We start from the raw sequence: 14,629 nt of genomic DNA on the forward strand, positions 1-14,629 counted from the left end.
ACTTCTATCCATTTTGTAAAGTTAGCAGTGGTTGTCAGAATCCACTTGTGTTGGGAAAATGAGGTAGGGTGGATTTCTCCTATAAAGTGAAGGCCCCATTGTTGGAAAGGAGTTTCAACAGATATAGGTCTTAAGAGCAAAGGAAAAAGTTTCTTTTTACCTTCAAATATTTGGCATTTGTGGCATGAAGTAACTTTCTTTTGGATATCAGAGAATAAGGTGGGCTAGTAAAAACTTGCCCTCAGAATCTTATTTGTAGTAGTCTTCCAATACAGGTGTCCACCACAGTCTCCTTCATGGAACTCTTGCATGACTTTATCTGCTTCATTTTTCAAAAAATAGTTTATTAAAACACCACCAACATCTTTCCAATACAAATTTTCATTCAAAATACAAAACTTAACATCTTTAAGTTTGATAATTCTAGTCTTTGTTTTAGTTAAACTAGGAGGAGCTTGTAAATTATGAAGAACATAAATAATGTTTGCATACCAAGGAGAGATAGCAAAAGCTTCTGCTACCTATGGAGTCCCCAACTCATCTAGTTCATTAAATATTGCTAGAAATTTTATATTTAAAGCATGTAAGTTAGATTCTTCCATTAATTTTGCTAACCCTTGACCTTTGATGAGTTTAGTGGGTCAAATTTCAATATCATATTCTAATATAACAAAAATCCACTTACCCCTTTTCCCATCTGGATCATTTTGAGTCAGTATATCTTTAACTACTGCACTTGGAACAAAAGCAATGATGTGTGAATGAAGAATATACACTCTAAAATATTTTATGGCCTTTACTAGGGCAAAAGCTTACTTTTCCATAATGTCATATTTCAATGTTGTATCTCTTAAAGATTTTCTGAAAAAAGGAATAGGATGTTCGTGGCCCTCATTGTTCTTTTGTAGGAGGACTGTAGCAATGGTGTGCTCTGAAGCAAATGAAAAAATTAGGAAATATTTAGCAAAATCTGGACTAATTAACACAAGTACCTGAGTTAAAGCCGACTTTACACTATTAAATGATTGTCTAGCTTCCATGTTCCATTTCACCTCAGTATCTTTCTTTAGCATATTGGTTATGTTCTTTAAAATCTCAACTAAATTCATAATGAATCTCCTTAGAAAATTTATCTGTCCAATAAAATATTGAACTTCCTTTATATTCCTAGGGGGATTAATTTTGAGTATAGCTTCGATTCTACTGGGATCTATCTTGATTCCTTCTTTCGAAATTATGTGTCCCAACAGTTTTCCTTCTTGCAAACCAAATAATGTTTTTTTGGGGTTGAGAGAAATGCCAAATTTCTGACAGTTTTCAAAAATTTTACTCAAGTGATTTGAGTGTTCCTCATCTACTTCTAAAAAAATAGTGATGTTATCCAGATACATAACTATGAAATGAATGATTTCATCAGCAAAAGTAAAATCCATGGCTCTCTGAAAATTTGCTCCATCATTCATTAGACCAAAAGGCATTTTCACATACATGAAAATGCCCCAAGGTGTAGTAAATGTCGTTTTCTCTTGAGCGTCTGGGTGTACTAAGACCTAGTTATAACCCGAAAAATCGTCCAACAAGGAAATCATGCTGGATCCAACCACCTTCTGTAGGATTTGGTCCATCTTCGGTAGAGGGTAATTGTCTTTTAGAGAGGCTTTATTTAAATTCCTAAAATCAATGCAAAGCCTGATTTCACCAGTCTTTTTTTGAGTGGGAACCAAATTGGACACCCATTTGGAATATCTCAAAGGTACTATGATTTTTGCATGATACATTCTTTTTACCTCTTTTTCAACCAAAGGCATAAGCATTGGATTAATCCTCCTTAATTTTTGTTTAAAGGGTTTATGATCTTCTTTCAAGGGAATTTTGTGTTGTATGATACTAGTGTCATAGGATTTTAGGTCCTCATAACTCCAGGTGAAAACATCGATGAATTCTTTGAACAATTTAATGTACTTCAACTTTTTAGCCGGGGGTAAGGATTTGGACAGTTTGATCATTTGATGACTATTGGCAGGAAGATTCAATAATTAACAGTAATGTGACATCGACGATGGGTCGCGTGCCCTGAATGAAGCGGGAGAAGGCGGGAGGGTTTTTTTTTTTTTTTTTAATACGGGGGTGGTGAAAACGGTAAGTGGTAAAGGAGGGGAGGGCCCCGTAGTCATCGTGGAACCGCCACATGATTTTCAGCAGTTTCCACATTGTCCTCCGCCATTGATCCTGGCAAGGATGATCTCAGCCATTCAACACACAAGAACTTTATTGAAAGGCAACAATACATCACATCATCGTTTATTTCCAACTTTAATCAAAATATATTGCTAACTAATCAAAATTTACCATAATAAAAAACTTAAGGTGGCATTTTAACTAGCGTGCCCTTTGGGGATTTTTATTTTTATTCTTTTTTCACATATTTTCTTTTATTCCCTTTTTATTTTTCCTCTATTTTTCTTTATTTTTCCATTTTCATAATTTTTCTATTTTCTTTTTTCTCTTCTATTCTTTTCTTTTTCTATTTTTCTTTTTCTTTTCTCTCCTTTTTCTATTTTTTCTTTTTAGAAGGATAAAAACAACTAAAAGTAAAAAAATAAGTTACAACATCCCTGAGGATAGCTAGATAATCATACCTTGATCACTATATTTATAGGACCCTAATAGGGGCTACCATAACCTTCTCAATCCTTGATTGAAATTGTTCTTCTCATTGATATATTTCCAAAGGGGTATTATGCACCATAAATGGAGTTTATATGTGAAATTTATAGCCCTCGGAAATTGATGTGTTAACTAGACTCCTCAATGCCCACGTTCCTTCCACCATTTCGTCTCTGAGGGTTAGGGTTCTGGATCTTTTGATTTTTTGCCTCTTAGGTTTTAGTACTTTACGTTAAAAAGTACATTGCAATATCTTATAATGGAATATATTTTATAAATGAGGATAGCCAACACTTCTCTTCGTAGATAAACTACCACCATTCTAGATAGTTTGTATTTATTTGCATTCTACAATCTTTGTCTATTTAGTTTATTTATAGAATTTGGTTCTCTCCATGTTATTGTGCTTTATACACTATTTTTGTGTATTTCCATTCATATCCTTGTATTTCATTTCAACCTTGATCCGTATTGGATCATTATATTTTTTTTCATCCATATCGATGCTTTCATAGTGGAAAATGTGGAGGAATCAACTCATAGGACCATTTTTACTAGCAGGATCGAGTTTGGGAGAATATAGCTTGAAACCTTTCGAGAGCATTTTGAGGCATCAAACAACGTTTTTTGGGGGGTAAATTTTTTTGCTTTAGCATAACACATTTCTTTCATATTTTGCACATAGAGACCTTCCCAACATCGCAAGAATTACCTCAATCAAAGTTTGTATGCAAAATTTATGCCACTCAAAAGTTTACCTTCCTATTTTCACTACCATAAGTTTGAGAGGATGCCACATCAACCCCCATTATTCATGGAAAATGGGTCATCCATGTGATTATAATGAAGAATATTTTAAAAGAGTTTAAATTTTAACTCTCATTAGAAGTTGAGGGAGTCAAAAGTAACCACTAGTAGGCTATCAACTATGTTATAATTGGGCCGCTAAGAGGAAAAGGGGTTCCATTATTTTCAAGTGTATCACATTCCATAGATGAGTATAGTAGTCGAGAGGGATAGGGAGAGAGAACAGAGATAGGATTTATGCATTATAGTAGCCCATGTTCCATAAGACATACTTCTTTATACTCACAACCAATTTCTATATAGAGAAAGAGAGAAAAACGACCTCACCTTCCAGTTGGGTTTTCTCTCGAAAAGGGTTTCCTAGGATATATCTTGCGTCAAATGTATTTGTGAGTTTTTATTTCACTCTTCTCAATTTTCTACATAAATTTTAATTTGCATGCATACACAATAAACAAAAATCTTCAAATCCATAAATATAAAGAGAAGTAAACCCTAATAGTGTAGATTTTGGATTTTTAAATATAGTTTTATTAGAACCATTGTGACAAATTGTCCAATGGAATATCCATGGAAATTTACAGATCAACTCTCTATACAATACATATCATCATTTTTTGTAATATATCTATCTCTTGGAGAGAATCATCAATATCTTGTTGAAGTAGTTCAATTTAATAATTAGAATTTTATAGCCTCTTTCCACCTTTATCCATTTAAAATTCTAAATGATCCTTGTTTTTTTGTCAAAGAATCAACACAACAAATATAGGGTATTGGGCATAACCAATGATGGTGTGGGTGTTGGGTACCATTGACCATGCACCCTTAGTGTTCCATCAAAAGAGAAAATTGACTCACTTGACCTTGACTTTCACTATCTTGGATTTGAATTGACTTAATAGGCTTGGCTTAAATAAACTTGGCTTTGACTCTTTTTGTCAACTATTTTTAATGATTTTTCTAGAAAGATTATTACTGACTTCAATTTTACATTGATTCAACATTCCAAACTTTTCAATTAATTTTGATGACTTAATTAGTGAATTCATCAAATTTTATGAATTCAACAATAACTAAAAAATTTAGAGAACACACTAGAAATCTCTATGAGGATAACCTGAAGACACCTTCACATTGCCTCAAATTTGTGTTGCAGCCTACAAATATTGCATGAAATTCTTTTATTGTAGCTTTCACAAACCATCAAAATTTAATCAATAAAAATCTCACTAATTAAATTAATTGAAAAAATGAAAGATAAAAATTTGAATAATCACTAGGGTTTCCTATTTCCAATTGTTATCTTGTAAAAATATGCTTTATATAGTGAGAAAAACATGTTTTTCACTTACGATGTTCGTTTTTCCACTTTTGGTGAAAATTTTCAGCAATATTTTTTCCTTCAATATTTTTCCTTCACATTTGACATTTTAAGTCCATCTTAAGAGGGATTTGGTCAAGTTTAAAGATATTTCCAATGATACACTACTTGCTTAATTTTATTGTGTATAATGACCATAATCTACATTTTAATGAATGCACATTCCATGATTACATAAAATCCATTTTTTATATGATCAATGTCTTACCAAAGATGAATCCTAAAAACATAAAAATACCCTTTGATGCTTCTGAATATACTTTTCAACACATCTTAATCATTGAAAATAGATCAATAATGAAAGAAAGCCTTAATTTTACAGGTAACCAATCTAGAAGCAACATGTTTCCCCTTCATTGATGCCTTCTTTTTGGATTGCAAGCATTTCAAGTGCTAGTTCTATCTTCTCCATTGTAGCTCTTGGTCATTAGAACCATCAAAGTCATATACACATCATTCTCATTGTAATATCATCACCAGAGAAACCACAACTCTAATACCAAATGTTATGAATATGTACACAAATATAGAAAAACATTGACACACAAAATTTCACCATAAGAACACATATATACTTTAAACATCACATTGCATTGATTTCTCACATATCATACATATATTTCTTTTAAAAGAGTACATGGTGACCATAATAGACACATCATAATAAGATATTTCATTTAACCATCTAATAATATTCAAAAATTTCTCAAGAGATTCCATAAGATCCTCCTCTCTCACTTATCTATGGAGTCTTCATTCTTATTTCTGTACATTCACATTTATGCATGGTTTACATTATTAAATATCACAAGTAACAATTATTTTAACTTGCCTATGAACAATGCCTCTTTACATTTATGCTTATTTACCCAGTAAACTTTCTTCACGATTTACAAGTTTAAATTTCTTAATTTTGTGTTATCCTATTCAATTGTGATATTAGGAATATTAAATTTAAAATTAATTCAGGATATAACAAATAATAAGAGGGGGGAGATAGTTGTTATATGTGTGACAAGTACTTAGAGGAAATGATATCTTACATGGCCCAAATCTTTCCATGTGAGAAAAAATCCATCACATATTTCATTAATTCATCCATTACTAAAAGATTTTCAACATTAAGTTTACAATGTGATTATATTGATTTAAAATTGGGTTAGTCTAATCAAGAATACAATGGGTTAGTGGTCAAGGTTCTCCATCAAACCATATATACTTTTATGCAACATAGAATTTTATTATTTTTTTTGTTTCTTCTCAAAAAGGAAATAGAAAGTTGTGAAGGAACAAGGAAAATATTTGACTTTTGTTGCTTTTATGTGGCAAGCATAGTATTTATGTTCTTGAAATTAAATCTATGATACCCCTTATGGCAAAGGGTGATGTTGAAAACTAATCCTAAAGGAAATATTAAATTGCATATAGTTAAGAGCAAAATAATCACTTATTAATAGAGAGAATTAGCAAGTGTCCATTGCAAATGCAAAACTAGCAAGAAGTTTGATTATTTTCCTTTTAGTTTTAGACTAGTGTTGAATATTGTTCCTCCACCTTTGCTTTGAAATGTGGGAGGCTTTATTTTCAAGGTTCTACATGAAGCTATATATATTTCCCTGCAACTTCAACTTTTATTACTTTTGTAAATATTAAGAAAAGGGAAATATATTTGAAAGAAGGAAGGACATTAAGAATGATAGAAAACCTAACCATAAGATTTAGCATTGATACTATTTGGAAGTTACTCCATATTGATCTTCCACCTCAGTGATTGGATCACTTATTAATTAAACTTTTACTTTCCCTTCACATTAAAGAGTTAAATTTATGTCTATATATTAGGAAGCTTCCTAAGAATCTTTTAAAAATATGCTTCCATCAAGTTTCATCATGCATAGGTCTTAAAAGGATTTCTTCAATATACCCATAAGTGTAATCCCTAGAATCCAATGATGAAGTATCTATAAAGTCTATTTTTTTTCCATCATTAGTATGTTGGGAGTGTACGATGGTGCTTATATAGTCTTGCTTATTCATTTTCTAATAAATCTTGATTTTTGGAAAGAAATGGTGCAACAAGTTATTTGTAGACAACTAATATTATATGTCCACTAGTATTGGAAAAGATATAAACATTTAGTGGATCCATTTGTCCTAGTTATTGCAACTAATGCTATACATTATGTTGAAACAATGGGATCACACTTGAAAACCTTAAAAATAATTTCAAACACATAATCAATAATTCAACATACTAGGCAAGTAAAACAAGCATTTTTAGAAAAAACTCACTCTTAAGTATATTAAAGATGATTTCAAATGCATAACAAATGCATCAACTTATGCATTTCTAAGATGTTAACAAATGCATTAACTTATGGACTTACTAAGCAAACATAATAAGGCTTCTTAGAAAAAGGTCACAATAATTTGTTTGTAAATATTGGATGAAGACTAGATAAATTTGACCATTATGTGGATATAGATGTTTTGGAATTAAGCATTAAACTCAAATATCACATTCTCTTGGTCTTAGAAAAACTTATTTGTTTCTTTGCAATACAACTATTTGATGAATAAGTAGACATAGTTTACCACTAGGTAGATGTAGATGTTTTGGAAATAAGGCTTTCACTACAATACCACACTTTTCCTTGGTCTTCTTACTTTCGATTAGCTATATTTGTATGCCTTCACTTCTTTTTTCTATGCAAAAAGAACTTGTAATTTCATTAAAATAAAATTATGAAATTATGTTCTATATATGCTAAAAAGAATTCATAGTATACTTCAGAAAAAAAGGAGCCATAATTCTGTGAATGAGTCTTCATCGCACATCTCATATTGACCAAGACCAAGACAAATCCATTCAAGGTTCGTATTTGATATCATCCTTATATGAAAGATGCATTATATTTGTCCTTATCTCTAAACCATCAACCCTTGTAATTAGGGGGGAAATGTTGACAACAATCTTATTATTACAAAAATTACATACCCAAAGTACTAAATCCTCAACTTATATAGTGAATATGGATTCTAAAGAAGCACTTAAAGGGGGGTTGTTTGTTTCTACGCCTTGAAATATAAGTTAGTTTATCAAATAAAACCTTTTTTTTCCTAAAATAGGAAAGCTCATTGTCCCTCTCAAATATACGGTGGGTTTTTCTATGAGTTATTGAAAGAGATGAAACATATGTACTTGAAACAATTTTAAGACCCAAAAATTGATCCTGCAAATTTTTTTGGGGTGAAAATGGTTTGTAAAACACACATACACACATATATGGTAAGTGGATGTTACAAACAACTCCGTTATTGCTACCAATACAAGCAAACTAACTAGACTTCAACATGGTTCATATAATCAAGTCATAAAGTTCAAATCCACGTTTGTATGTTTGTTGTTGCATTTTAAATAAAAATAGTTTCTTTTATATATATAAACATAATGCAAATAATTTCGAAGCAATTTAATCTATAGATAATAATATTGACGTCATGGATAGATGAAAAAATCCAATTGAATATAAACCTACAATCTATTCAATATAGTGTTGCAAAACCATGTAATTTCCTTGTTGACAATATGATAATGCATACTAGCATGAAGTTGTTTGAATAATTAAAAGTTAAAAAAAATATTAACATTACATGAATGATGGCAAGACCTAAAATATTTGCCATTCTTCACTTCATAAACTAAAATGTACAAGAACTTTGGTCATTTGATGTAGAGGCATCATTCCTTATTGCATTTGTATCGATAAGCAACTTGGATATGCTTCGTCTCAATCTTCTAGAAGCAACTACATTTTCCTCCAAATCCTCTTTGATACTCTCCAACATCCTTACCACAACTCTCATAGTTGGTCTTTCTTCTGGTGAATGTTTTGAACAAAGCAAACCAACATGCAGCAAATCAAGTAGACATTTATATACTTTGTTCTCATTAATTTCATCTCCACACACCTCACTAAAAAGGCTACTTTCAATTACCTCATTCACATTGTTTGGGTATGCAAAGTTCACCCAATTGTGCAAGTTTAGGTCTCCCACAAACATGTGACTAGTTGGTTGTTTTCTGGTGAGAATTTCCAATAACAGAATTCCATAGCTATAAACATCTCCCTGGGTGGAAACTGTTCCACTCAATCCATACTCTACAGTAAAAGAAACATTCATTAAATTTTACTCAATCAATCCATATAAATATTGTTAATGAGAGAATAAAAATGAAAATGTTGTTTAAGAAAGACATACCTGGGGCAATGTAGCCAATGGATCCTCTTAAAGCAAGTGATGAAGCATGTGAATTTGTAGAGCTTTCACCAATCAATCTTGCAATACCAAAATATGTGACATAGCCTAACATATTTTCATCCAAAAGTACATTGCTAGGCTTTATATCACAATGTACTACTTGCACAAAACAATCATGATGAAGATATTCCATTGCATGGGCCACATCTATGGCAATGTCTAATAGTGTTTTCAGCTCCAGTTCACACACATCCTCACCACTGTTGTCATCTCTTTTAGGATACAAATGCTTCTCTAAGCTTCCATTAGACACAAACTTGAACACTAAAGCTTTGAAATGGAAGTTGGAACATGAGGTTATGATTTTGACTAGATTTCGATGTTGAACCTTCTGGAAGACACTGCATTCTGCTTTAAAACTCTTCTCGCTCTGGTCATTTTGCAATTGGAAAACCTTCACAGCAACAGGTGTGCCATCATTCAAAATTCCTTTATAAACTGACCCAAAGCTACCTGTTCCCAACAAGTTGTCTTTGTCAAATCCATTAGTCGCTATGTGAAGCTCTTGATATGAGATCCTTGGATGCTCTAACTTTTGGAAAATAGATCTTGAAACATGGATGTTTTGTATATGCATATTCCCTCTCCATAGGAATCTTAAAAATAAACAACAGAGTATAAAAGCAGTAGCTCCACTCACTGTCAATAGTACTCTTTTGACAATTGTAGAATGACCTCTTGGTGTCGGACAAGGATATAACTGGAATCTTTTTGGTCCACAGAGGTTGGGATTTCCATTTAAGGATATGGAAATTGATTCATTTGCAAAAATTCCCCCTGTTGGAATTTCCCCAGCAAGCTTGTTAAAAGATAGATTTAAATATTGAAGCATTTTCAGCTTGTTGAGAGTAATAGGTATTGTCCCAGATAAAAGGTTGGAAGAGAGATCTAGGCTCATAAGGCTTTGCAAATTTTCAAGTGAATCTGGAATAGAACCTTGGAAGGAATTCCGAGATAAATTCAGTGAAATTACTTCAACACAACTTCCAAGTGTAGATGGAAGGACTCCACTCAAGTGATTAGTAGAGATATCTATAGCTTGAGCCATTGAAATTTTACCAATCTCAGTGGGCAAGGAGCCTTCTAATAAATTCCAAGACAAATTCAAATAGAAATTTAGATTGTAAAGCTTAGCAATCTCACGTGGTATGTTTCCACTGAGTTTATTATGTGACAAGTCGAGCAATTCCAAATTTGTACAGTTTCCTAAGTTGGAAGGTATGCTCCCTGATAATTGGTTGTGATGGAGGAAGAGAAATCTTAATTGTTTAAGGGGTGCAAGGGAATTGGGAATCTTTCCAGAGAGTATGTTTCCACTGATGTCCAAGAGACCAAGTCGTTGTAACTTTTCAAAGTCATCAGGGATAACTCCTTGTAATTTGTTGTTTCCTAAAACCAATCTTTCTAAAATTTTAAGGTTTCTTAAAGATGGAATGCTACCGTTTAAAGAATTTCCAGATAAATTTAGATAGGTTAGGCTGGTAAGATTGCCTATATGCGGAGGGATGTTCCCTTCTATCAAGTTGTTTGCTAATGTCAAGTAAGACAAATTGGTAGAAAGTTTTCCTGTGGCAAGGGGTAAGACACCAGCGAGTTTATTGTCTCTCAAGTTTAGTTCTTTTAGGTGGGAACAATTGGTAAGGGTTATAAGAAAAGGCATGGTTGTAGCACTTCCACTGTCAAGTTGATTAGATTCCAATTTTAAAGTTTCAAGGAGGGATAGCTTACCTAATGTGATCGGGACACTCCCACTCAACATGTTGTTGGCTAGGATGAGCTCTTTGAGTTTTGAACAATTTCCAATGGAATTTGGTATCTTTCCACTAAGTTGATTTCCCCATAAATAAAGCTTACTCAAGTTAACTAGATTTGACAAAGAAGTGGGAATACTTCCAGTGAGTTTGTTTTGGGAAATCTCCAAGTCAACCAAAGTGGAGATATTTGACAAAGAAGGCGGAATGAAGCCTGATAATTCATTGTCATAGAGGTAAAGGGTTTGGAGACTAGTGAGTTGGCCGAATTCTTGTGGAATGCTACCGGTGAATTTATTTACATCCATTTTCAAGTAAACCAAAGTGGAGATATTTGACAGAAATTTGGGAATGTGCCCTGACAATTCACAATAACACAAGTAAGATCATTTTTAAATTTCTAAAATAATCAAGACCATTTTTAAATTTCTAAAATAATCATGCCCAAAGATTTTTAAAGGAAGATGAAAAGTACCTGTGAAGCGGTTTTCTGATAAGTCAAGTTCTTTCAGATGTATGAGAAGGCCCAATTCTTCAGGAATGCTTCCTGCGAAAGCTTGTTTGTGAAAATTTAAGTCATTCAAAGCTTTTAAGATATTTGATAAAAAGGGAGATAATTTTTTGCAATCTCTAAAATAATGAAAACTGAAAGGTATCCAAAGGAAGAAGATTCATACCTGTGAGAATGTTGACTCCTAAGTGAAGCTGCTGCAGATGTGTTAGGGAACCCAGCTCATGGGGAATACTTCCAGTCAGAGTGTTGTAGGAGAGCGCCAAGTAAGCCAAATTTGTACAATTGCCCAGATCACTCGGAATGTTTCCCTCCCATTGATTGCGATGCAAGGCGAGACGCCTCAAACGGAAAAGGCGTCCCAGTTGACGTGGGATATGACCGTGGAGGGAATTTTCTCCAAGCTCAAGTACTTGGAGATTAATGAGAAAGCCCAATTCTTCAGGAATGCTCCCTGCGAAAGCTTGTTTGTGAAAAATTAAGTCACTCAAATCTTTTAAGATATTTGATAGAAAGGGAGATAATTTTTTGCAATCTCTAAAATAATGAAAACTGAAAGGTATCGAAAGGAAGAAGATTCATACCTGTGAGAATGTTGAGTCCTAAGTAAAGCTGGTGCACATGTGTTAGGGAACCCAGCTCATGGGGAATACTTCCAGTGAGATTGTTGTAGGAGAGCGCCAAGTAAGCCAAATTTGTACAATTGCCCAGATCACTTGGAATGTTTCCCTTGAATTGATTGCGCTCCAACCAGAGCTCCCTCAAACGGAAAAGGCGTCCCAGCGAAGTTGGGATATGACCATGGAGTGAATTTTCTCCAAGATCAAGTGATTGGAGATTAATGAGAAGGCCCAATTCTTCAGGAATGCTTCCTGCGAAAGCTTGTTTGCTAAAATTTAAGTCACTCAAAGCTTTTAAAATATTTGATAAAAAGGGAGATAATTTTTTGCAATCTCTAAAATAATCAAAACTGAAAGGTATCCAAAGGAAGAAGATTCATACCTGTGAGAATGTTGGCTCCTAAGTGAAGGCGCTGCAGATGTGTTAAGGAACCCAGTTCAGGGGGAATACTTCCAGTTAGATTGTTGTAGGAGAGCGCCAAGGAAACCAAATTTGTGCAATTGCCGAGATCACTCGGAATGTTTCCCTCCAATTGATTGCGGTGCAACCAGAGCTCCCTCAAACGGAAAAGGCGTCCCAGTTGACGTGGGATATGACCATGGAGGGAATTTTCTCCAAGATCAAGTGATTGGAGATTAATGAGAAGGCCCAATTCTTCAGGAATGCTCCCTGGGAAAGCTTGTTTGTGAAAAATTAAGTCACTCAAATCTTTTAAGATATTTGATAAAAAGGGAGATAATTTTTTTGCAATCTCTAAAATAATCAAAACTGAAAGTTATCCAAAGGAAGAAGATTCATACCTGTGAGAATGTTGGCTCCTAAGTAAAGCTGCTGCAGATGTGTTAGGGAACCCAGCTCATGGGGAATACTTCCAGTCAGATTGTTGTAGGAGAGCGCCAAGTAAGCCAAATTTGTACAATTGCCCAGATCACTCGGAATGCTTCCCTCCAATTGATTGTTGTCTAAAGTGAGCATCTTCAAACGAAAGAGGCGTCCCAACTGAGTTGGGATATAACCATGTAGCGCATTGCCAGAAAGATCAATGTAATGGAGAAAGGACAAATTGCCGAGGTAAGGAGAGATGGTGCCCTGCAGTTCCATGTCAGGGAGGTCGAGAGAGACGACTCTGTCCATGTGACGGCGGCTGCAGGTGACGCCGAGCCAGTTGCAGAAGGGGAGTGCGAGACTCCAGTTGGCCAGGGAAGCATGAGGATCACTGCTTATTTTGTTTTTGAAAGCTAAGAGACTCTGTCGATCGTCATGAAAATGAAACGAATGCGTAGAGGAGGAGGAGACGGAGATGAAGGAAAAAGTGAAGATGAAAAAGAGGAAATGAAGAGGAAAAGAAAAAGAGAGGAACGGCATGGTGCTGGAAATGGAAATGCAGAGGAGAAATTGGAATGCTGGAGAAGTGAATGGCAAAGGATGGTATCAATGTGAAGGATGGTCACGAGTATTTATAAAGAGAGAGTGGGGGTGAATCATGTAATTTTTCGTCCTCTCGTCAAAGACTGAAGATGAGGCGTAATTTCTAGTGATTAAGATTCAGGTCGTTGAGTGATCTACATCTCATTATTTTTTTTTTATTTTTAATAATTATTTGTGGATGTAATTATTGAAAGAGCGAGAAAAGGCTGGAGCGGGACCCACAATTCCATAGATTTCCACCGAAATTTGGGCGTAGTGAAGACGGAGGTGGTGGTGTCATTATGAAACTTTGAGCGTGGTGAAGACGGAAGGGAAGCATGGGAAGATCGAGTCAGAAATTTTGCTTTCAAACATTTAGTTATTAATTAGTGAAGAAGAAGTGGTTGCGTTGAGTCATGGCGTGCAAGACGGGAGGAGGCGGCGGCCGTTGACAAGAAGTCGTTGAGTTGGGGCCATTGGGCACAAGAAAAAATAATTATTTATATTAATGTGCCATTGCGCCCAGCAAAATATAATTATTTATATTAAGGCGATTTTGCTTTCCAAATCCGGTTATTACTTTATTATATTAAATAATAAAATTGCGACCTGGAAGTTTTGCTTTCAACATTTGATTATTTAATCGTTGAAAGGATGAGAGGAGGTTAGTGAAGAGGAAGTCGTTGCGTTGAGTCATGGCGCGCAAGACGGGAGGAGGAGGGGGCCATCGACAAGAAGTCGTTAATAATAACATTTCATCCATTTAATCGTTGAAAGGATGAGAGGAGGTTAGTGAAGACGGGGCGGAGGCATTCGATACGGACGTGTAATTTTGGATGAGGCATAATTATTTGTGAGTCGAGTCATATTACACATGAAAATATAATTATTATTTATATTAAATCGAGTTTGTTTTCCACTCATCTGATTATTGCTTATCATATTAAAATCTATTTTATGCTTAATCATTATTAAATATAATACAGAGACCCGGAAGTTTCGCCGTGGTGGAAGGGGAGCGGAGCCTTCCGTAATGGAGCTGTAATTATTACGATGTGATTCTGTGTTTTTTTTTAATAGTTATGATATGTTATATGATAAGGCGTTTTCTAAGTATTAGACTTTTTCATATTCAAATTTATAAATTATTTATATAAA

At 34.1% G+C, this 14,629-nt stretch overlaps 1 protein-coding gene across 3 annotated transcripts; it reads right to left on the reverse strand.

Annotated features, from left to right (window-relative positions):
• Nucleotides 1-8,312: 8,312 nt before the first annotated feature.
• LOC149244383 (uncharacterized) lies at nucleotides 8,313-13,475 on the reverse strand. Of its 3 annotated transcripts, XM_089374834.1 has the most exons (7): nucleotides 12,865-13,475; nucleotides 12,446-12,733; nucleotides 12,028-12,315; nucleotides 11,610-11,897; nucleotides 11,408-11,488; nucleotides 9,122-11,290; nucleotides 8,319-9,021 (listed from the first exon to the last, which is right to left on the reverse strand). In XM_089374834.1, exons 1-7 carry the CDS (start codon nucleotides 13,427-13,429, stop codon nucleotides 8,561-8,563), a joined length of 4,140 nt encoding a protein of 1,379 aa, XP_089230960.1. In that variant the 5' UTR covers nucleotides 13,430-13,475; the 3' UTR covers nucleotides 8,319-8,560. The 3 variants fall into 3 exon arrangements, with proteins under 3 accessions (XP_089230961.1, XP_089230960.1, XP_089230962.1); XM_089374835.1 differs by lacking the exon at nucleotides 12,446-12,733 and having other exon boundaries at nucleotides 8,313-9,021; XM_089374836.1 differs by lacking the exons at nucleotides 11,610-11,897; nucleotides 12,028-12,315 and having other exon boundaries at nucleotides 8,326-9,021; nucleotides 11,408-11,479.
• Between the last annotated feature and the right edge of the window lie 1,154 nt (nucleotides 13,476-14,629).

This window comes from Pinus tabuliformis, chromosome 8 (assembly GCF_031772625.1).
Source record: "Pinus tabuliformis cultivar Carrire ecotype Pingquan chromosome 8, CPIR1, whole genome shotgun sequence".
Classification (NCBI taxonomy): Eukaryota; Viridiplantae; Streptophyta; class Pinopsida; order Pinales; family Pinaceae; genus Pinus; species Pinus tabuliformis.

What these genes read in the sequence shown, in the direction of transcription:
- LOC149244383 (XM_089374834.1), bottom strand. Translation starts at nt 13,429, where the DNA reads ATGCCGTTCCTCTCTTTTTCTTTTCCTCTTCATTTCCTCTTTTTCATC. An exon ending in AGGAGCCAACATTCTCACAG is followed by an intron (nt 12,316 to 12,445) that starts GTATGAATCTTC and finishes AAGCTTTCGCAG; the next exon opens with GAAGCATTCCTGAAGAATTG. An exon ending in CATTGGCTACATTGCCCCAG is followed by an intron (nt 9,022 to 9,121) that starts GTATGTCTTTCT and finishes CTTTTACTGTAG; the next exon opens with AGTATGGATTGAGTGGAACA.